The sequence below is a fragment of the Epinephelus fuscoguttatus genome, linkage group LG15 (assembly GCF_011397635.1).
Source record: "Epinephelus fuscoguttatus linkage group LG15, E.fuscoguttatus.final_Chr_v1".
Lineage (NCBI taxonomy): Eukaryota > Metazoa > Chordata > Actinopteri > Perciformes > Serranidae > Epinephelus > Epinephelus fuscoguttatus.
This window is the reverse complement of record NC_064766.1, coordinates 14,245,782-14,267,323: the sequence shown is the minus strand read 5'-3', so window position 1 is coordinate 14,267,323 and position 21,542 is coordinate 14,245,782. Positions and strand designations below refer to the sequence as shown.

Below are 21,542 nucleotides of genomic sequence, written 5' to 3'. Positions count from 1 at the left end.
ATTATATTGCATGTATTAACATTTTAAAGAGGAGCTGTCTGGTGTTGCTGTGCTCTAATGGATGCCATTGCAAAGCTGTGTTTTGTAGAGATCCCTGAAATCTCTGCAACACAGCTGGGTATATTCTACCATAACCAGTAGGAATGATGGCCAAAAATAGTTAAAACGTTCTTCAATTCACTCCCTAATATTGGCCTGTTACTGTGTTGTTATCTTAGTGGGAGCTTATGTTGATCATTTTTGAGCCCTGAGTTTAATAAATGCACACATTTCTTCAAAAAAAAAAAAAAAGTTACTCTTCTGGGTCATAATGGTTGAACAGCTTCACCAGAGTAGCCAGAGTAAACACAAGTACCACATTTCATCCCCCATCCTTCATGGTTACCATGCCAGCTCCTGTCCCCCCTCTTCTTTAGCTAAGTGCTCTTTTCATTTCCTCCTTCAGTCCATATGTTGTTTGAGCCCAGTGGTCCAGATCAATGCAGCATCCAGCACCCATAGGCTGTAAACCAGGAAGCATATGGGACAGTCTGCTCCTGTAGAATTAGCAGTCAGGGGGATTGGGGAATAGATTCTCTCCCTCTTTTTTAACAAGATTAGATTTGGGTAAGCTCCAGGCTAAGTTTCAATAATGACTTCAAAATCTTATTTGACAGAAGGAAATGGTTGAAGAATATCTTATTTATATGCATCGCTATTGGTTTATAAAGGAGCTAGAATTAAATTTATAAGATCAAAAAACCTCTAATTTCAGGATTTACACTTTTTCCTGCAGTTCATCTACTTCACATTAGTATTCTGTTGGGCGAAACTGCCTGCTTAAACCCTGGATGGTAATCCTCCAGGCAGTCTCCCCCTAAATCCATTACAGCAACAATGCCCTCCCTCTCCTCCCCCCTTTCTCTCCCTCTGACCGAGAACTTCCCCTGTGTTTAACCCCTCAGGAGGAAGGGGTGGTCGTTCAAGACTACTCCGCTGTGTCTGTGTCTGAACAGCTGTGGGTAAGACACGGTGTGGGCCGCACACCAATGCTAAACCAATCAGCTTGGTGTGGGGCATGTGTTGTCCAATCACAGCTTTGTGTGGACTTTGTGTGATTGCTTTTCTTTTTTGTGGGTCTATGGGTGCTATTCTTTCCTTGCAGTCTGCAGTGCTTCTGACACAGTAGGATGGTGGATGGAAAGCTGCTGACGCTGGAACTTTTCTGAGCTTTTTCTTCTTCTAATTCTGTCTTAAAGTGGCATTAAGTAATCAAAATGATTCAAAGTAAAAAAAAAAAATAAAATAAAGTTGAAATGCAGATTGTTTTGCCTATTTAATTAAAACTGTTGTCCAATGATGTAAATTGTACTTTCTTCAGACATTTTTGTGTCCAGGGCCAACAACATGAGTACTTTTCTAGCAAAGACCAGGAAAAAAACTATATCTTTTTGCTTCATACTGTGATGAACTTTTTAGGGAATTTATTGTTGCTATTTTTCTGTAAATACTGCATCAATTTAGCTGTTAAGGACTTAAAAGATTATTCAAATTAAACAGTCTGAGAGGGTAAAAAATCATTGTCTACAACAGTCACAAGCCAAGAAGATTGTGGACCACAGATTAAATGTATAAATAACATTTTGAGAGTAACCATTACTTAATGCACCTTTAAGCTTTGAGCCTTGTTTTCACTGCCCCACTAATTTAAGTTGTGACTTTCTGTCCCTGAGGCAAGCTGTTCTGGCTCAACTTACAAAACACCAGAGGGAAAAAGGCTTTTGCAGTTTGCTTCTTTGTTACTAACAGTAAAAAAATCCATTTTATCCAATGGCCTTTAATGATTTTAAGTGCATTTTTTATTTGAGGAAGCGTGGCCTTTAGATTCACAAGCAATCAGTTTTACTTTTGAAAGGCTGTTTTAATTTCTTGAAGTCAACAAATTGATATTTACATTGTGCATGGATGTCCCAGAAACATTTAAATTTGGTTTGAATGAATCTGGTTTAATGAATTTAACACATTTTTCATGGTGCCCTTCATGAAATAGACATACAGCTACAACAAAGCTGAGCAACAGTTAACTATTTTGTGCATAAAGTAAGTGAAAAAAACATAGAAATATTTATAAAAAGGTACATATAAAAAGCACAAATCCTTGTTGTTTAAACACTTTGAGACTAGGTCTGGAAGCTGAAGAACAGCGAGTAGTTTAACACTCTTGTTGCATTCCCAGTTTGTGGCCTTCTCTTCTTTGCCTCCCTCCTTTACCTCCGTCACCTGCATGATCATCATTTTTCCTTCCATCTCCTCCTTTGCTTTCCTGTCTTTCACTTCTCCATCCACCTCTACATCCTCAGGAACCTGTCTTCTCTTCCACCTTTTCTCCTACTATCTCCCTTGGCCAAAAGTGTCAGTATATTGACCATCATAGTCAGGTAAGGACATGCACCTGGCACGCTCGAATGCGCTGCATGTACTGGAGTCTTATCTTTTCTGCTTGGTTTGCAGCTACTGGTGTGACGGGCGCTTTGGGTGCTGTTGAGTTTTATTTGGTTCTGACTGCATGAGTGTAACTCAGTGTATAGCCAACACTCCTACAGTGGAATAAAGTAGTTTATATACAGACTAGAGAGGACATGCACCCAGCACGCTTCAGTGCGTCAAATCTTTTTATATCTGCTTGGTTTGATACTGTGACTACATGAATAATTGCTCCAAGGGAAGCGTGGAGTTACTTGAAGTAATAGCGAAGCTGTGTGAGAGGTGATGTAGAGCCTGACTCTTGAATATTAGATCCAGTGGTGTCTGGGGGCGTTTTGGTTTGACTCCATCATGTCATTTTAAGTTTTAATGCAGCTATTAAACCTATGAAGAAAATAAATGTAACACGCTGAAATTATAGCTGACAGTGAGCCTCGTTGTGAAGACTTTATTGCTTTGCATGCAAGACTTTGCACTTTAACTTAATTGTCTTTCATTACTTGATAGTTTGTATGATTTCCTCTTGTCTGTGCAGAAGGCGGGAGAGGAGATTGAAGCCCAGATGACCATCGAGGAGAGAAAACAGATGATTTCAATTCGTGAGGATGCCTGGAAGACAAAGGGCAAAGGAGCAGCCAATGACTCCACCCAGTACACCGTGGCCGCTCGTATGGTCAAGAAAGGTCAGTGCACAAACCTGCTGTTATCCATCCATCTTTACTAGGGTGTGCACTATTTGGAAATGCCACTGGGCATGATTTTATGCACAAATACATGTTATTAGACTAAAAAGCCTTACAAAATGTACTTTTCCTAATCTGAACTCAGATACTTTAGATTCCAATGCAAGTGAGGTGCAGTGAAATACAAAACTGTCTTTTGTCTCCTATCAAACAGCTCCTCTGCACACATTATATGATTTTCTAGTCTTTGTCAAGATTCTGATTGTTTTGGTGACACTGCCATCTAATGCTGCTAATGTGTGAAGTCACCCAGTGCAGTTTCACACCTAGAGACACTTAATCTGAGTGCAGAATATGAGCACAATATTAAACCTAAAATCATGCTGTGTTCTTGTTTGTGATACTTTGAAAATGAAGTGATTTTGTCCTTTTTCTGACTAACTGATAATGTATTTGGGAAATTCAGGTGATGATTTACTTTCAAAAATAGGTGGTAAACTCATTATGTTCATGACTAAATCACTGCTGGACATTGAAATATATATTATTAGATATAAATATTAGCAGTGAAATATACTGGTCCAGGTTATTTCAGATATTTTGTTATATCTCCTGTGAATTTCTGTCTGTGTGTCGGCAGGCCTGGCAGCCTCCTCCTCAGTTATCAGTCCCATCCTGTCACCGGTGTCCACCAAACTCAAGAGCAGCATGCCCGCTGTCAACAAACCACAAGAGGGTGAGACAGATCTGCAAGTCCTGTGACATCATTGTCATCTCTGCTAAAGACATCCCAGTTAGAGGGTTTAGCAAGCAGTGTGGTTTAAATCTGAATGGGCTGAAGTTAATTTTCACGCGTTGTAGTACTTTGTCCTATATAGTATTTTGCGTGTGTGTGTATATATATATATAAAATTCCTAATTTTAAAAAATCATATTGAAATAGACCAAATGCTGTACATTTTTTCGTTGGTTAAAGATGATTTAATCGTGTATGTCACAATTAGTAATTCTGAATCATTTCATTTACAGAAATTGAGGCCAGACCAGACATGGAATCAGATAAGAAACTGGACAAGTTGGAGAGCTTCTTGGGACGTCTGAATAGCAAGGGTATGTTCTTCCTTACTGACTTAAAGCTTGTTAAGTGATATTGATATCGATCTTATTGAGGCTCATTCTCGGGTCATTAAATACAGATCTAGGGGGCCTGATCTAGTTTTTCCTTTGTTTTCCTTTGTTGATCAGTGGCAGGTCTGCAGGAAACCACCATAACAGTCACCGAGAAGGCAGTGAAGGAGGTGATGAAGCTGGATGACGAAATCTTCTCCAAGTTCTACAGACGCGTTGCTGAATTTCCACGCATGCCCACCAGGATCGAGATCAATGAGGATTTTGACTCCATCTTTGGTTCTCAGGGTCCTAAGTAAGAAAATAATACAATTTCTTTTGAATGTTACATATAACTCATACATATTATACACCTCTCATACATGCTCATACGTATATTTTTCTCCCATCCCAGGTTGACTTCAGCCATGATGCAGCATAAGCGGTCAGTGCGTCCATCAAGGAACATCCAGGCATCCAGAAACCCTCTCAAGATGCTGGCAGCCAGAGAGGACATCAGACACGAGTACACTGAGCAGAGACTGAATGTGGCACAGTTGGAGAGCAAGAGGATGAAGGCTGAGAAGAGTGAGTGGAGACACGACAGCATGTGTTTGCATAAGACAGAAAGACTAAAAACAGTTCTAGCTTCTCTGTCTTTGTTGTCAAAAATCCCACTGGAAACACTGGAAACATTTTCATTGTTCACAGCCTACAAACTACATCTCCTCCTCTTTTTTAATGGGTAAACTGTACTAATTGGAATGCAGACTCATATGACCCACTTCTGTTGTAGTACAGTAGGGGTTTAGTTTCTTTAAATTTTGATGAAGCATTTATGTTATTTTTCTGCCCCCTGTAGGTCTATTTTTTTTTTAAAGCGAAATGTGTACTCTCTCTCATTTCAGTTAATAAAACCTCTGAATACTCTGAGGCTGCTCTGGCAGGTCTGGCCAGTAAAGAAAACTTCAGCAGCGTGAGTCTGCGCAGTATCAACATCTCGGAGCAGATGTCCAACAACAGCGCTGTGCCATACAAGAACATCATGCTGATGCAGGTCAAAGGTAAAACCAATTTCTGACTGTGCTGAGCTGTGTGCATGAAGTTCCTTCCCTCCCACTTTCTTTACTTTCAGGGTTTAGACTGATAGTAGATGTTAAGCTTTAATTAAAACCTGGACTTATGCCAACAAGAATTGTCCACTGATGTTAATCTGGTATTTTGCAGGGAAAGATAAATAGGAATAGACTAAAACCCTGTGTCCACCAAAGCATTTTTTCCTAGCCAGGCGCTTCCCTGTAAATGCCCAGCTGGGAGCGCCGAAGAGCACTTTGGAGGTGCAGTTCTTTTCGGTGGAGACACTTGCGTCTGGTTGCTATGATAAGCAATATCCATAGAAGTAAAAATGTCGGCACAAGCATGCAGGGGGAGAGGACAGACACACTGGTCTATGTGGGTTCTTCAGAGGAAACATTTATTAGTATGTATATAGTATATTAACATATTTCGGTTGGTCTTCATGGTAATAGTCCTGCCCCTCCTACACTGTAATTTGACAGCTGGGTAGGAAGTGACAGTGACGAGTACAGCATTTTACCCAAAGTAAAACATTTTTCATCTCTCACAACAAAAACGCCAAAAGGGCAGCACGTCGTCACGCTGTTGGCATTTGTAGTGTAGTGTAAATACACAGTGCTCCCATTGCAAAGGATTAAGATTTTGGCCTCAGGAAGAAACACTTTGGTGAACACAGCCCTTAAATGCACAGTTTAAAGGAATAGATTGATATATGTGGACCAAGTTTTTACTAGGAGCAGCTGCTTGGCAGCCAGTGGGGATTCCAGGAAATTACTGTTCCCAGTTAAGAAATAGTCCGGCACATAACCGCCCATAAAACAACAAAGAGTTATTTTTACACTTCACCTTTTGCATTGATTAAACAAACAATATTTAAAGTGTTAATTAGTGAACTAGTGAACAGATTTTGTTATATTCAGACAGAGATAGGCCAGCAGTTTATCTTGATGATGATTAAGTTTATTTTACCCCTTGAGGTGAATCACCTCGTTTTCGAGGGGGTCCTAACATACAATACATTCAAGAACAAAACAGAACAACGATCAACAGTAGACTTACATACAAACGACAACTAATACAACACACGTCAACACATAAACATCAGAGAGACGAATATGGAACAAAACTAAACACAACCACTAGGTGGCCAGCAATAGGCCATTGACAAACAGATGCATGCCTAGCAAAACTATTAGAAAGGATAAATAATTTGGTAAAGAATATAGAAAATACAGTGATACAGTATCATCTGAAACATGTGCAATTTAGCTCAAAGTAAGGAGACAAACCATATTTAAACATGTGAAATGATATCAAGGATCGTATATCTAATGGTAATTTTTTCCAGTCTGAAGGGGCATTAAACAAAAATGCTTTTTTTCCAATTGATCTTTTGACTGAAGGAGTAAAGAAGTAGTATTGTGTTGAGTGCCTTAATTGATATCTTCAGGAGTATGGGATCAAAAGTTCTTCTACATACTGAGGATAATTGAAATGTGTACATTTATAAATGAGTTGAAACCAATGAATATGTCTTCTTATATTGAGTGTGGGCCATTTGAGTAAATTGTACATAGCACAGTGATGAGTATAATATGAACAACCAAGAGCAAATCTACAGAGATTATTGTATGCAGTGATGAGTGGTAGAAGATTAGTTTTGGATGCATTTTGATAAACAGCATCGGCATAGTCAAAAAATGGTAGAATAAGTTGAGAGGCAAGTTTCTTACGGACATTAAGTTTAAAACAGTTTCTTGATTGAAATAAAACACTGGTTCCAAAATTAATTTTATGAAGAATATGATCAATGTGAGGTTTGAAAGTAAGTTCCGAGTCAAGCCATAAACCAAGGTATTTGAGTTGATCGACTCTATGCAGATTAGAACCATCATTACATGTTATTATAAAGTTATTAGATTTTGTTCTGAGGTTAAGTTTTGTGCCAAAGACCATAGTGTAAGATTTTGTTTTATTGAGCAGTAGTTTATTGAATAAAGCCAGTTTTGCAGAATATCAAAGTCTGATTGAAGAGCAGTTTGAATTTGTGAAACGTTTAGAGACATAAATGACAGTATCGTCTGCATATAGTTGAGCTGAAGTATTGGAACAAATTAAAGGGAGATCATTGATAAAAATTGAGAAAAGAAGTGGACCAAGTATTGAACCCTGGGGTACACCTCTTTGTTGAACAAATAAATCAGACTTGTACCCTTAAATAACAACACATTGTTTTCTGTTATGTAAATAAGAATTAAACCATAAAATTGCATTTTGAGATAGACCAATTGCATGAAGCTTATCAAGGAGTAAATAGTGATCAACCAAATTAAAAGCCTTCTTGAGATCGATGAAAATAGCTCCTGTGAGATTACCAGAATAAAAAGCTGAAAATATATTATTTGACAATTTTAAGAGAGCAGTAGTTGTTGAATGATTAGGTCTGAATCCGGATTGAAATGACGATAGAATATTGTTAATCTTAAGATAATGAGATAATTGATTAAAAATTAGTTTTTCAAATACTTTTGCAATAGTGCAGATTATCGATATAGGCCTATAGTTATTTGGATCAAAGATGTCACCACCAGTAGCTAAAGACATATTAAACAAGTCAGCAAGTGGAAACATCAGAATATGAAAGGCTAATTAAATATATATGGGCTCAATCCCATCAAGACCAGCACCACTGCTCAGACTCAATTGCTTGATAGCATTTTGAACTTCTGTAGGTGTTATTTTCGTAAAGGAAAAAGTACTGTGAGAGAATAAAAAATTATTGAAGCTGTAAGAGTAAGTAGAATCGGGTATTAGGTCAGAACAGACAGAGGAAAAATGCTGACTGAACACTTGGGCAATAGATAAGGGGTCATGAGATATTACATATATCTTAGTGTCAAGACTTTGTGCTAAGCTAAGCTAACTGGCTGCTGGCGGTAGATTCATATTTAAAGGACAGATATGAGAGTGAATTTTTTCATATAACTGTCCTCTAGAAAGCAAATAAGCATCTTTCTTAAAATGATGAGGTATTTCCTAAAAAAAGCTTTGGGATATACAACATTTGCAAGACAGAGCTGATGTAAAGGAACTGAGAGGTATGACTTGGCAGATAAATAACTTTTTTCTTTCCAGGTCGTCGTCACGTTCAGACCAGATTAGTTGAGCCAAGAGCGTCATCTCTGAATAGTGGCGACTGTTTCCTGTTGGTAACTCCAGAGCACTGTATGGTCTGGATGGGAGAGTTCGCAAATGTCATCGAGAAGGCTAAGGTGAGCGCTGTACCTGTATTATTAATTATTATAGACTTTGTCTTATACTCAAGAGTTTTGGTTTGGACATCTAGAATCAAGGCTACTGTTGTAATTTTGGCGTTTGAACAAAGATGATGATTCTGCCTTTTATCCATTCCCTACACACACACACACACACACACACACACACACACACACACACACACAAATCCCTAATACATACTGGCACATATGCCCATCTGTGCTCCTCATCAAACACATGCTTTCAGGCTACAGCTCTTCCATTTCCCCAAAGGATGTCTGTCTAGACACTTTGTAATAAACATTTGTTTTTCTATTCTGCCTCCTCGTTCAGCAGTGTTTCCTCATTTTATTATGATTTTATGCACACAAACCATACATTATTCAGCCAAATCTCTTCACAGTAAGCTCACTGTGTCTTCAGTATCTGACTCAGCTGTCAAGTTGCACCTTTTCACAGAATCTGTGTATAAATGTGAAGCAGGATGTTGTACAGCTCAGTTTAATGTTTAATGGATTAAACAAGACGTCAAAATTCCTTGTTACATGAGAGCATGAGACACACAGCGCACAGACATCATCCCTGTCTCTCTTTGTGTCTTTGTGTCTTGCCTTTAGGCAGTAGATATGGCCACCTTCATCCAGACGAAGAAGGACATGGGCTGCAGGGCGAACCAGGTGCAGACCATCGAGGAGGGGGTCAACTCACAGGGTCCAGATACCCAGCAGTTCTGGACGATCCTAGGAGGGCAGACTGCTTACCAACGTAAGACATGAGACTGTTTGGTTAGTCTTACAGTGAGTGCACAGATACCCCGTTAACACCTTCTGATGCAGGCCGATATTTACACTATTATATGTCTGTCTAACTGTGCTTACAGCGGCTGGTCCACCAGAGGAGGATGAGCAGTTTGAAAATGCCATTGTGGAAACCAACTGTATCTTCAGACTGCTGGATGACAAACTGGTCCCTGATGATGACGAGTGGGGGAAGGTCCCTCGCAGTTCTCTGCTGGCGTCCAAGGAGGTCAATGTCTCTACCCTGGATTAAATCAATACAATGTTATACTGTAGGCAAGAGTGGTGCCTTTTAACTGATGCTGTTCAGCTTTGCTTTCACTCGCCTTTAGGCTGACTCTGGAAGCTGTTTTTCTGCTGCCAGTGGCCTCATTACACCAGAATGTGATGCAGCGTCAAAACATGAGCTATTTCAAAATATGTAACTTTGCATCACGCTATAATATAATTAAGTTTAAGAGTTCCTCATGGTGGACATTTCCTGTGAGGCACCAAGCTCTGAATATCTATATTTATAATATTTCAGGGATTGAAAGAGGAGCTCTGTGCTTTAAGCTGGTTTTAATTTGTTGCTTGGCAACAGCAGGTGCCATGGCAAGCACCTCCTACATCCATCTGTGCACTGCTGCTGCTGCTGCTGAAAATCAAATGGGTTCAGTACACTGGGGCTAACACAGAGGAGTGCAGTGCAGAGACTCACTGCTTATTTTGCATGTGAATGATGAAGAATCTTACAGTCTCACTTTTCACTCTATTGTCATTAGTTGAGTTTGTGAACTGTGTTGTTTGTGTTTTTATGTTATATGCTGTCAGTTTTCCTCCTTAATGTTTAGATTTTGTTTTTCTATATTCATTTATTTATACTGTATTTTACTAATACTCCATATGGTAGTACACACACTTCTATATTACATATATGTATTAGGATTGTCGACATGGTGCTTGGAGAGGCATTTATTCAACATTAAACATAAGTTAACATTGACAAACAAATGACTCACCATTGTTTCTGTTGTTGTGCTGCAGGTGTTGGTGTTTGACTTTGGCAGTGAGGTGTACGTGTGGCATGGTAAAGAGGTGACTCTGGCCCAGAGGAAAGTGGCCTTCCAGCTCGCTAAACACCTTTGGAACGGGACGTTTGACTACACCTGCTGTGACATCAACCCGCTGGACCCTGGAGGCTGCAACACACTCATACCCAGGTGGGAACACAAACACTACACAAAACAAACACACTTGTTTTATTACTTGCATCAGCATTTTATTGACTTGCATTAGTTTTCTTATTGCTTACTCTAACCTCAGTCTGACCCAAGTTTAAAACTTAACCCCAAAACCAAGTCTTAACCCATATGTAAATGGTTGTCTTGCAAGGGGAGCAAACTGAAACCCCTTTATAATATTGAAGCTCTTAGCATTGCCTCTGTTCTCCTTGTATTTATGTCTGTGTGTGCACTCATTGACAGGAAGGGCCAGGGACGTCCCGATTGGGCGATATTTGGCAGGCTGACAGAGCATAACGAGACAATCCTGTTCAAGGAGAAGTTCATGGACTGGACCGAAGCAAAGTCACCAACACCAAAGGAAGGTGTGGAGCTCGTACCTGAGCAGAAGGTATAAATCCAGCTCTTTTTTCCATGAGGATAAAAGCATCACGTCCACAGGTCACACACGTCAGAGAGTCTTCATGTGTTTTCTCTAACTCCCCATCTGTCTATTCTTTGGACTGTGGCTCATGCTCAATCTCAGTTAATGTTGCCAGGAACAGTTGGTTACACACTGGGACCAGAACAATAAGAGAGCATATGCCCTTGAGTTGATGCTATACAAAGCATCGCAGAGAAGAATAGGTGCATGCGTTACCACTGACAAACAAAATACTAATAATGCTTATGCTACCTGTTGGATCAGACTGGTTGTGGTTATCATCACTTTATAAAACTTTTATCATCAGGAGGCCCCGGGGCGAGAATGCCGGCCTTACGACGCCACCCTGATGCTGCCCATCCTCCAGTCGTCCATTTCCACCATCTTGGAAGGCGTAAATGTTGGCCGTGGCCATGGCCCAGTGGAGACCGAAGACCACATGAGGACTCAGGAGATCAACACGGTGTCAGTGGATGTCTGGCACATCTTAGAGTTTGACTACAGCCGTCTGCCACGCCAGAGCATCGGTCAGTTCCATGAGGGAGATGCCTATGTGGTCAAGTGGAAGTACATGGTCAGCACCTCAGGTCAGTCACTGTGGACTCCGACACCTGTGTTTACCAGCAAATACAAATTACAACCTCTATGATAAGAAGAAATGACAGCGGCTGAATTTAAAATTTAAACTTCGTATGTAACATATTTACATAATTCAATGAGCAGCAAGTTTTGGTGTCATAATTAAACCAAATGTGACAGCCTTTACAGTTTCATGAGCTTTGAGTGACAGCTGCTTTAGAGACTCTTTGGCTCAGGTTGGTTGTTCCCATTTTGCTGCAGTGGATTCTTGTAAATGCTATTAGCAGAACTAGGAGGAAGCAGAGGAACATGATTTTTTTTTCACAGACTAACTCTCTCTTGTACTACTTTCAGGATACAGTGACAGTCTCAGCAAATGTGACAAAGGGTTTTTAGAAGAGTTACCAGCTGTAGCTTTAAAAACTTTAAGGTTAAGATTTCATTTTGCACAGGGAGTTAAACTTAGCCTCTGCTGCAATAAGAACATTATTTTTGACAGTCCAGACCAGTTTGTTGATTTTTTGTCTTGTATGTGTGTCTCAGTTGGTCGTAGGCAGAACCCTGAGGCGAGGAGTACTGGGCCGGGGAGGGAGAAATGCTGCTATTTCTTCTGGCAAGGTCGACACTCCACAGTCAGCGAGAAAGGAACATCAGCGCTGATGACGGTGGAGCTGGACGAGGAAAGAGGGGCACAGGTACAAGAAATGAGGCTTCTCACCAAACAAATAATCCAAACATAAACTAAACAAATGTACCAGAAAGTCAAGAGAAGACGAGTAGACTAACATTCACTTTTGCACACCAGACTCCCTCCATAACAAAATAGACCTCATGTTAAGGATATTTTATGTCAGTGCTGATTCTGTTGCATCATAGGTTTATGAATGATTCACAGATGTTTCCTGATGTTGGTTTCTTGCAATATATTCTCCAAATTCCTGCTCATCTATGAGCATGTATACTGTATGTAGTCATTAAAGTAGTGTTTTGTTTGAATTAGTGTCATAACTGGTTTCCTGTTTGTGTGTTACAGGTTCAGGTGCAGCAAGGGAAAGAGCCTCCATGTTTCCTGCAGTGCTTCAACGGAGGGATGATCGTCCATGCTGGCAAGAGGGAGGAGGAGGAGGAGAACACTCAAAGTAAACATATCAACATTTACACTTTTTATTCTGGTTATTTATTTGTTGACATTCCTGATTTCCAAGTGATATTTTTTCAGAACATGTTCTGCAAATGATGTCTGTGCCGACAGCACCTTATTTTTCCTGCGTATTTTTTAAATTTAGGCAGCAGTTTAGACCCAAAAATTGTTAGAAAACATCAACTGCTGAATTTTCTCATCTTTTGACCTTCGTACCAAAATATTTCAAGTGACAGTTTATGAAATGCAAACACATATGTTTTTGTTTTGTCACATTCTTGAGTCGGAGCTTATTTAGCATTTTCTCAACCTCTTTACCCATCAGCTTTTGCTCTGATGATGATTAGCCTCTGGTGGCATTAGCCAACATTTCAGTGCTTCTGGTGTAACAAGTGGATATCTGGGCCAAGACTTCCTCTGCTGTGCGCCAGTTATTTCGGTTAATCTCTATAAACAGATACCTGCAAGCTAATAAAAAGCTTGTCAGATGATAGCCGACGGGTCCTGAGACTGTATTTCGGCCAATACATCTGCAGATACCTGTTTATAGAGATCTGCATTTTTCTGACAGTTAAAATACTGACATCTGAATATAATATCAAAAAGAAAATCATTATGAATTGAATAAATTAATGCCTGTTCTCACAAACATTATGCTTGTATTACAGTAAAGGACATATTGTACTTAAATAACAGGGTGTGGCTTTGTTAGTCCTGCATAAATGAAACCCTTCTTATGACATTTACCAACTTGTGTGTGTTCAGGTGAGTGGCGTCTGTATTGTGTGCGGGGCGAGGTGCCGGTGGAGGGCCATCTGCTGGAGGTGGCGTGTCACTGCAGCAGCCTGCGCTCCAGAGCCTCCATGATCCTGCTCAACATCAACAAGGCCATCATTTACCTATGGCATGGCTGCAAGACGCAGCTGCACACTCGCAGTGTGGGAAACACAGCTGCACTCAAGATCAAAGAACAGTGAGTTTTTATGAGCAGGTCTCAGCCTTACTTTCACTATTCAATAAATCAACACTGATTAAAATGATTAAAAGTGGTTCGTGGTGGGGTTTTTGCATCATTAAATTAAATGTGCTTGTTTCTGTCAGGTGCCCACTGGAGGCGGGTCTCCACAGCAGCAGTAAGGTGACCATCCATGAGTGTGATGAAGGAGTGGAGCCTCCGGGCTTCTGGGAGGCACTGGGGAGAAAAGACAGGAAGGCCTACGACTGCATGCTGCAAGGTACAGTGTTTATCTATGTGCTTTGTTTACTTAATGAAATACACTTGTACTTTACACTCTGTCTCTCAGTCAGACGCAATGCCTTACCTTTGACACTTCTCGTACAGTTCTTTTTGAGAGAAACAGAACGGTTCACATAGTAGTTAAAATTTGCCAGATAAACTGATGGTGGTTAAATTTCAACCTCTTTGATAGCCTCTAGTATGAATGGTGCCAAAAGTACACCTAAGATATTATACCATAATGAAAACAATAGGTATTATGTTATTTTCCTTTTCAGAGTGCAGCTGCATCTTTTTCAGATTTAACAATACATGCCAGAAGTCCCAAATCCATTATTGTTTAATGTTGTCTTAAATAGCAGGACAACAACTTTACCCTAAAACAATACTTTTAAACATAACAAAATTGATCATTTAAATTAAATAAATTTGTGGTCAACAAATAAACAACACAAGTCAAAAGATATAAAGTCATGAGGAGCAATAGACAGTTCCAAACCTCGGTGCTACATTGCCACTTGTTGACTAAGCTTTGAGGAATGATGTTTCTTCTTGTTACATGTTGGTTTCTGATTTTCTTTTTAGATCCAGGTAAATTCAACTTCACCCCACGGCTTTTCCAGCTGAGCAGCACATCTGGAGACTTTGTGGCCAACGAGTTCTTCCACCCGTCCAGAGCTCCAGACTTGGTCAGCTCATTGCCCTTCCTGCAGGAAGACCTGTACAACACACCACAACCTGGTGAGGCCTTGACACAAACTTACTGCCCTAAATACACCATGACGAAGTAGCCTGCACGTCATAGACCTACAGCTTTACAGCTAATGCTGTATATATGTTTTATACTGAGAGATATCATTTAGTTATTTAATAATTTCCCTCTCTGACAGCGCTGTTCCTGGTGGATAACTTCCACGAGGTTTACCTGTGGCAGGGCTGGTGGCCTCAGGACAGCGAGAGCACCGGCTCGGCTCGCATCCGCTGGGATGCAGACAGGAAGTGTGCGATGGAGACGGTGCTGCATTACTGCAAAGGTAGGGCAACGGTCTGTAAAGAAATGCTTCAGTGAATGACAGGTGATATTGGCACTGATTAAAATATTAAATTATTAAAAATCCTGGCTACTGATGAACACCCAAAAGTGCACTTTTCATGTTGCCATTTTGTTTTTAAATATATGTAGTTGCAGTTCAAGTGTGACAGGTTAAACTTGATGTGACTGCTGGTAAGCCATGAAGAAATTAATTTTAAAAATTCAGAAAAAATAATTAAATTTTGACCAAAAAAGTACAAGAGAGTAAAAAAACCTGCTGTTTTTAATGTTTCTTGCAGTGAAAAAAGGACATTTTTAATTCCCTGTCACTCTAACTTAAAGAAAGTGTTTACAGTTTGATCACAAATAGTCTCCACTTGTTCATACCCACCCATTTATCTCTTCCTGGATATATCAAGAACATTGTGAATTAATTACTAAATTGTAAGAGAAAATGAAAACGTCTTGCGTCTTTTATTTTATTTATTTTAGCAATATCAGCATTTTTTTTCATAGCTTGAGTTATTGTGGTGATTTTCTCCTGCAGAGAAGAACGAGAAGAAGCCTCAGAAGTCATATCTGATCCATGCTGGTCTGGAGCCGCTCACCTTCACCAACATGTTCCCCAGCTGGGAGCACAGAGAGGACGTGGCTGAGATCACCGAGAGGGTCAGCAACATCTTTAATCTTTTACGCACATTATTATAAGCTAATAGTCCAAACACCTGCTGTCATTATAAAGGACTTCATGCAGTGTCTGCTGTTCTGGCTGCAGGAGGCTGAGGTGTGTAACCAGATCATCCTGGTGGAGGACGTGTTAGCCCGGCTCTGTCAGAACACTTTCCCTCTGGCTCAGCTACAGGCCCGGCCACTCCCAGAGGGAGTCGACCCACTTCGCCTGGAGATCTACCTGTCCGACCAGGACTTTGAGGTTTGTGAACCAACAAACAAAAGTGCTGCACAAAACCAGATTTTTTTATTTTAATTTGTTGTTCGTATTATATGTAATGTTGGAGATTTTAAAGAGCCGATTTTAACAAAAATATAAAATCATATAAAACTGAGTTCCTTATCACATGGAAAAGATCTGATCTGTTTTTTTTATTTGCCATAAAGACTTTACCTGACACATAGAGAGGTTAACATTCAGTGTTTGTTTTGTAACTCCAGACAAATTAGATCTAGAAATACAGGGAGATGTTGAGAGGTTTGTGAACTGGGGGTAAAGGTTTTTAGTCATTCTCCAATTGCCATGTAAATTCTTAATTTTTTTTTTAACAACACTGTCTCTTGTCATAGATATCTGACAGTGTATTGCTACACAAATAGAATGTATTTCCAGAAGCTGTAAGAAATCAATCAATGGTGAGGCAGAGACACATGCAGACTGACAAAAGTTCTTACTCATGTTGAAACTGATCATATTTATGTATCAAATAGTAACTCCAAGGTGGATATTTCCTCTAAATCTACAACTCCTCATTCATATCATCTATCCTAACTCCATCTAACTCTCACTTCACAGAACAAGTTGTAGGTGGATTCAGGTAAGAAGAGCCACTCGTGTTATTTATCAGCATTCAGACGGCCTTTCTTCTTTACTGCACGTCAACACTGTTTTCTTTCTTTTTGTGGTTTGAAAACTTGAAACAGGTTGAGGAGGAAAGTTTTGTGCTTGGCTGCACGATTACGTCTGAAAAGATCAGCCCGATTACTCTGTTAGACATTATCGTTGGTGGTGTCCTTTATATCAGCTGCAGTCACAAAGGATTTAACATGTCACACAGCAGATAACAAATATAAAATGACACATGACCCAAACTTTGATCCCATTCCTGCTTGGAACAAAAGAGATTAAATATTAGGAGTGATAAAAATAAAAACTCACATAATATGTAATTTATTTAATTGTGATAATATATTATGTTGTGAGTCATACTTGTAACAGCCATAAGTTTGAATCTTAATGTTTGTGTCTTAGATTTGAAACTTAGAGTCTTTTAATCTCTTATTTCATTTATTAGTCATTTAATGTTTGAAAATTTTTATTATTTTTAATGATATTATTTGAGGTTTTGGACTGTTGGTTGGTCAAACAACACAGACCTTTGAAGATGTCACATTAGACTCTGGGAAATTATATATATATTATATATATATGTATGTGTGTGTGTATATATATATATATATATATATATATATATATATGTCTTAATTTTCTATTACAAGAAGTTATTTTGATTTTTTAAAAATCTTTTATCACTTTTTTTCTAGCAGAAATGGGCTTCTATAGTATAATCCTCAATGAGAAACTTGGTTTCAGCAGTTTTTTTCCTTAATATGAAACTGAGGGTATAAACAGGGTGTTTTAAACACTTCTGACAAATTTATACTATTATGATAATTGACACATTTAATTGTGCAGCCACTGTTGCTTTTTTCTCCTCTTTAAAAGGTGTCTCAACACCTTCCACTCCACCACACTCCTGTACGCTTCTCGGCTTCTGCTGCCACTCTTCTCCTCATACACACACACACACACACACACACCTTCCACCTGAAAGTCTTTCCTCTTCGTTCAAATAGACGCACTTATGATTCACCATCGGCTGCACTGCAGTCTGACTCACTGTCTGTTTGTGGAGCACAAAATGGAGGCATGAAAACACTGAAGCTACTAAACTGTCCTTGTAAGATAGATTCACTTTACGGAGGTTTTGGTCCGACAGTAACATCAGTGTGTTGGCTGTCTTATAGCCCAGTGTTGACCATAGAGCAAGTATATTTTAATGCAAAGTGTATTAACGAATGTGAATGTCAAAAATATGCACCAGAAGATATTGCTTTATTTTCTAATAAAAAGCCTTCGATGCACTTTTGAAGTCAGGGTAAAGCAAAATTAGTAATTTCTCTCTAATCACATTATATATGTTAGAAAGTACTTGTCAAAAACATGTGAAAAGACTGTGAGCTGTGTAGTACTGAAAAGAGGACAACGGTGTGAGACACACTGGACCAACAAAGGCGTCAGACCCTCACCAACAGCCCAACTTTGACCAACAGCCAACTACTGGCTTGGTGTATCAGGGCCTTCAGACCGTTAAACTGTTTTACATCATTTCTTTGTCCAGGATTTTTTGGGCGGGCCTGAATTAAAAGATCGATGACATACTGGAGTCATCCTTAACATAACTAACTTTAGAGTGTCAGTATTGTTTAGTTCACCCAGTGTGTAAGCAGTGTGTTTGCTACTTTAAACAAGGTCTCTGAACTCATTCAGTTGAATAAATATGAGTAAGCATCTTTGTTAAATGCCGCAATCATATAAACACAAGCACAACAGTCATCACTAAAGTTCTTTTCAGTCCAAATCAGCTATCCAGCCCAACAGCAGTTACTGTTCACTGATGGTTCACTAATGTAGGTATGTAGTCTGGTACCAGACCATAGACCCCGCCCACTCAACTGAGTAGGCTTGCATCTCTGGTCTGGCATACTGCAATTTGCAATTTATCTCGTCCAAACAATGGATGGACCAATGAATGTCGGGGGTGGGGCGGGTCTAGCGATTAGCCAATCAGCGCCACGCTGAAGTCAAGCTGTACGCCGGTGGGTAACTGGTGAGGATAGCAACAATGGCGACAGATCCTACAGACCACATTAACAGTGCTATCAAGGTATTTCGCAACTACTCGCGTTAATGGAGGACCAAATTAAGGAAGCTGCTAAACTGGATTTAACGGCGATGCAGCTGGGCGTGCACGATGACGGAGACATTTTAAACTGACAATGCTCGCTTGTTTTCGGCACCCCCAAGGCATGGATACTAATGACGTCAGATTCTGGGTGAGTCGTTGATCTCTACTGATTGGTTAGGGAAAAATCAAATTCCCTCCCCCTTGTAAATCGCCTTCAATGGAGGCGATGTCAGACTGAAGGTTCTGGGAGCTTCGGTCTGACACTCAGGCTAGTAGGTAGGTGCTTTGTGCTAACGTTAGCTGCTGAACGAGTCTGTTGCTTCACAGCTGCTGGATTTTTGTTTCAGCTCCTTCAGACACACCCCCAGTGTCTCAGAGCAAAGAATACATCTTTTTTTTCATGATTTTGAAACATAATGTTGTATACTTGCCAGTACTTTCAATCACTCAAATTTGGCTGGGTGGTTAATAACACATTTTACTGTGTTGAGACAAACTCAACAACAAATATTTATTCTTGCTTTACCTGGATTTTAATATGAATACTATCAAACTTCATTTTAGCATTGACTTTTAACCATGAAAGAACCAAAAAATTACTGTCACTCTCTTTATTTAACATATTTCGGTCCTCAGACCTTTACTAGGTAATATTTCTTGGTGCCTTCAGAATTTTCAGGCCAATATACCTGACATTAAGACTTCTTGGTGTAGAGCAACTTTGTCAAATTTGTATCTTTGACATGTTCAAACAGACACGGTTTAAAGGCTGTTTCGCATAAAAATCATTTGTCAGGTTGGCTGTCTGTCCCATTCTTGTGAACGCGCTATTTCAAGGACGTCTTGAGGGTATTTCTTCAAATTTGGCACAAAGTCCACTTGGACTCAAGAATGAACTGATTAGAATTTGGTGGTAAAAGCTCAGAGGTCAGGGTCACTGTGACTGTGACCTTGCATGCGTCTCATTCTCGGGAATGTGAAATCTTAAGAAGGCCTTCTGGGAATTTCCTCAAATTTGGCACAAATATCCACTTGGACTCAAGAATGAACTGAATAGAATTTGGTGGTCAAAGGTCAAAGGTCAACGTCACTGTGACCTCAGGAAACATGTTTTTGGCCATAACTCAAGAATTTGTGCGCTAATTGTGACAGAATTTCACACAGATGTCTAATAGGATAAAATAATGAAGTGAGGACATTTTTATATCCCAAAGGTCAACAGTCAGATTCACTGTAACATCATAATGTTCTGCATAAAACACTTCTCTCACTATTAGATCACAACTCAGGAACAGAGCATTGAATTGGTGACACTAATCTTGGTTGCCCAGCTTTAAACTGTGCTGATGGTATAGATCTGTGCTGCCAGGGGACAGATGTGTGTGGGGCCTCCACATATTCACAGACGTAGATATAAAGTGTAACTTGACTGGTGCTCGGAAGCAAACAACCACGAGACAGTAATTGTAGGGTTTTTTTAATCTTTATTGGCTACAGTGACCAATGGCTGACGGCTCCACAGCTTTTATCAGTCACAGGAAAAACAAGAGACTTGCCTTTGAAACAGTGTTTGAAATTCAAGTTGAATTCCCCGTGTTGTTATGTTCCTGATTAATTAACTGCATGTGTCTCTCTTTCCAATTGCAGAAAGCTTTGGAAATGAAGAGAGAGGAATACGAAGGTTTACCAGGGTGGAAGCAAGTGAACTTAAAGAAGGCCAAAGGACTGTTTTAAGGAAGTTTTCAAATCAAAGATGGAAGCGGATAAAAAGTGGACACTTGAGATAGAGAGACAGGAAATGTCACATTATCTGTTTTGTTGGTAACACGCGAGGACACTGGGATAGAAAGTATCTGAATCTGAAGAAAACGTACATGGAGGATGAGACTGGAGATGCACTCGCCTTGCTTATAGTCATGTTTTACCTTTCAACTTTGTCATTACATAACTAAATTAAATTCAAACGGTTTAAAACAAGGTAAAACCACATTGCTTTGGTTCATACATGGTGTTTGTGTGTATTTGGAGTCTCCTCCAAACACTTAAGTCACCACTCGTGGACTTAACGGATGAAAATGTGCACACTAGGACGCTTGGTGTCAGAGTGCCATGCTATGGTTGTGTATGTATGTGTGTGCGATTGTATATAATGTTTGTTTGTAATGTTTATTTGTGTAAATGTGTGTGTATCTATGTAAAAACAAATCCTGTCACGTTTGATGTTGTGAGGAAATTTGTCCCTTTTTTCGTCTACAGTGTCTGGATGCTATCAGGCCACGTAGGGAAGTCATGTTGCTCGACTGTGTTAAACTGCTGAAGCGACTCTTCACTTACTGAGATGCAAGAGTTGTAATTTTAAAAGTTTGACTTGTATGAGAAAGAGAAGGAGCAGCTTGATGAATCTGAATGTATAGTGCCTTGCTTTTTGTGTACAGTTTATATACAGAAATTCTAGTCTGCATTTTTAAAGACTTTCTTTGTGATATAAGACATAGTGAATTAAATCACAATAATGCTCAACTTAAGCCATGCGTCATTCTGTGTCTCACTGTCTCTCAAATGACCATTTCAAGTAGAAATAGAATATTTTGCAATTGCCATCATTAAAATTTACAGAATTTTGAGGTGCTTTTACTTGAATATTTCCTTTTTATGATACTTTTACAATTAAAAGATTTATTTTTGCCTGATAAGAGTATGTTAGCATGAATTACTTGGACCTGTTTTGAAGAACATGGTCCTAGTCTACCATGGCCATTATGGAGGGCAAAATAAGGGTGTAATTTTCTGCTTATTGGACATTT

The 21,542-nt window shown here is 39.5% G+C and overlaps 1 protein-coding gene across 7 annotated transcripts in view; it reads left to right on the top strand.

Annotated features, from left to right (window-relative positions):
- The window catches only part of LOC125902618 (supervillin-like), a 55,554-nt gene extending 34,291 nt beyond the window's left edge, over positions 1-21,263 (top strand). For 5 of the 7 annotated variants that reach the window (XM_049599113.1, XM_049599109.1, XM_049599110.1 and 2 more), the window contains 23 exons: positions 945-1,001; positions 2,340-2,417; positions 2,999-3,146; positions 3,787-3,882; positions 4,176-4,256; positions 4,392-4,569; positions 4,669-4,841; positions 5,162-5,317; positions 8,466-8,602; positions 9,224-9,371; positions 9,487-9,632; positions 10,430-10,605; positions 10,870-11,017; positions 11,358-11,637; positions 12,173-12,324; positions 12,663-12,768; positions 13,536-13,743; positions 13,872-14,005; positions 14,593-14,748; positions 14,898-15,041; positions 15,588-15,709; positions 15,816-15,971; positions 20,386-21,263. In XM_049599113.1, coding sequence (XP_049455070.1) covers positions 945-1,001; positions 2,340-2,417; positions 2,999-3,146; positions 3,787-3,882; positions 4,176-4,256; positions 4,392-4,569; positions 4,669-4,841; positions 5,162-5,317; positions 8,466-8,602; positions 9,224-9,371; positions 9,487-9,632; positions 10,430-10,605; positions 10,870-11,017; positions 11,358-11,637; positions 12,173-12,324; positions 12,663-12,768; positions 13,536-13,743; positions 13,872-14,005; positions 14,593-14,748; positions 14,898-15,041; positions 15,588-15,709; positions 15,816-15,971; positions 20,386-20,472 — 3,267 coding nt within the window. In that variant the 3' untranslated portion in view covers positions 20,473-21,263. Of the gene's footprint in view, positions 1-944; positions 1,002-2,339; positions 2,418-2,998; positions 3,147-3,786; positions 3,883-4,175; positions 4,257-4,391; positions 4,570-4,668; positions 4,842-5,161; positions 5,318-8,465; positions 8,603-9,223; positions 9,372-9,486; positions 9,633-10,429; positions 10,606-10,869; positions 11,018-11,357; positions 11,638-12,172; positions 12,325-12,662; positions 12,769-13,535; positions 13,744-13,871; positions 14,006-14,592; positions 14,749-14,897; positions 15,042-15,587; positions 15,710-15,815; positions 15,972-16,565; positions 16,588-20,385 lie in introns of all 7 variants that reach the window. The other 2 variants (XM_049599111.1, XM_049599112.1) reach the window with 2 other exon arrangements.
- The last annotated feature ends 279 nt before the right edge of the window (positions 21,264-21,542 follow it).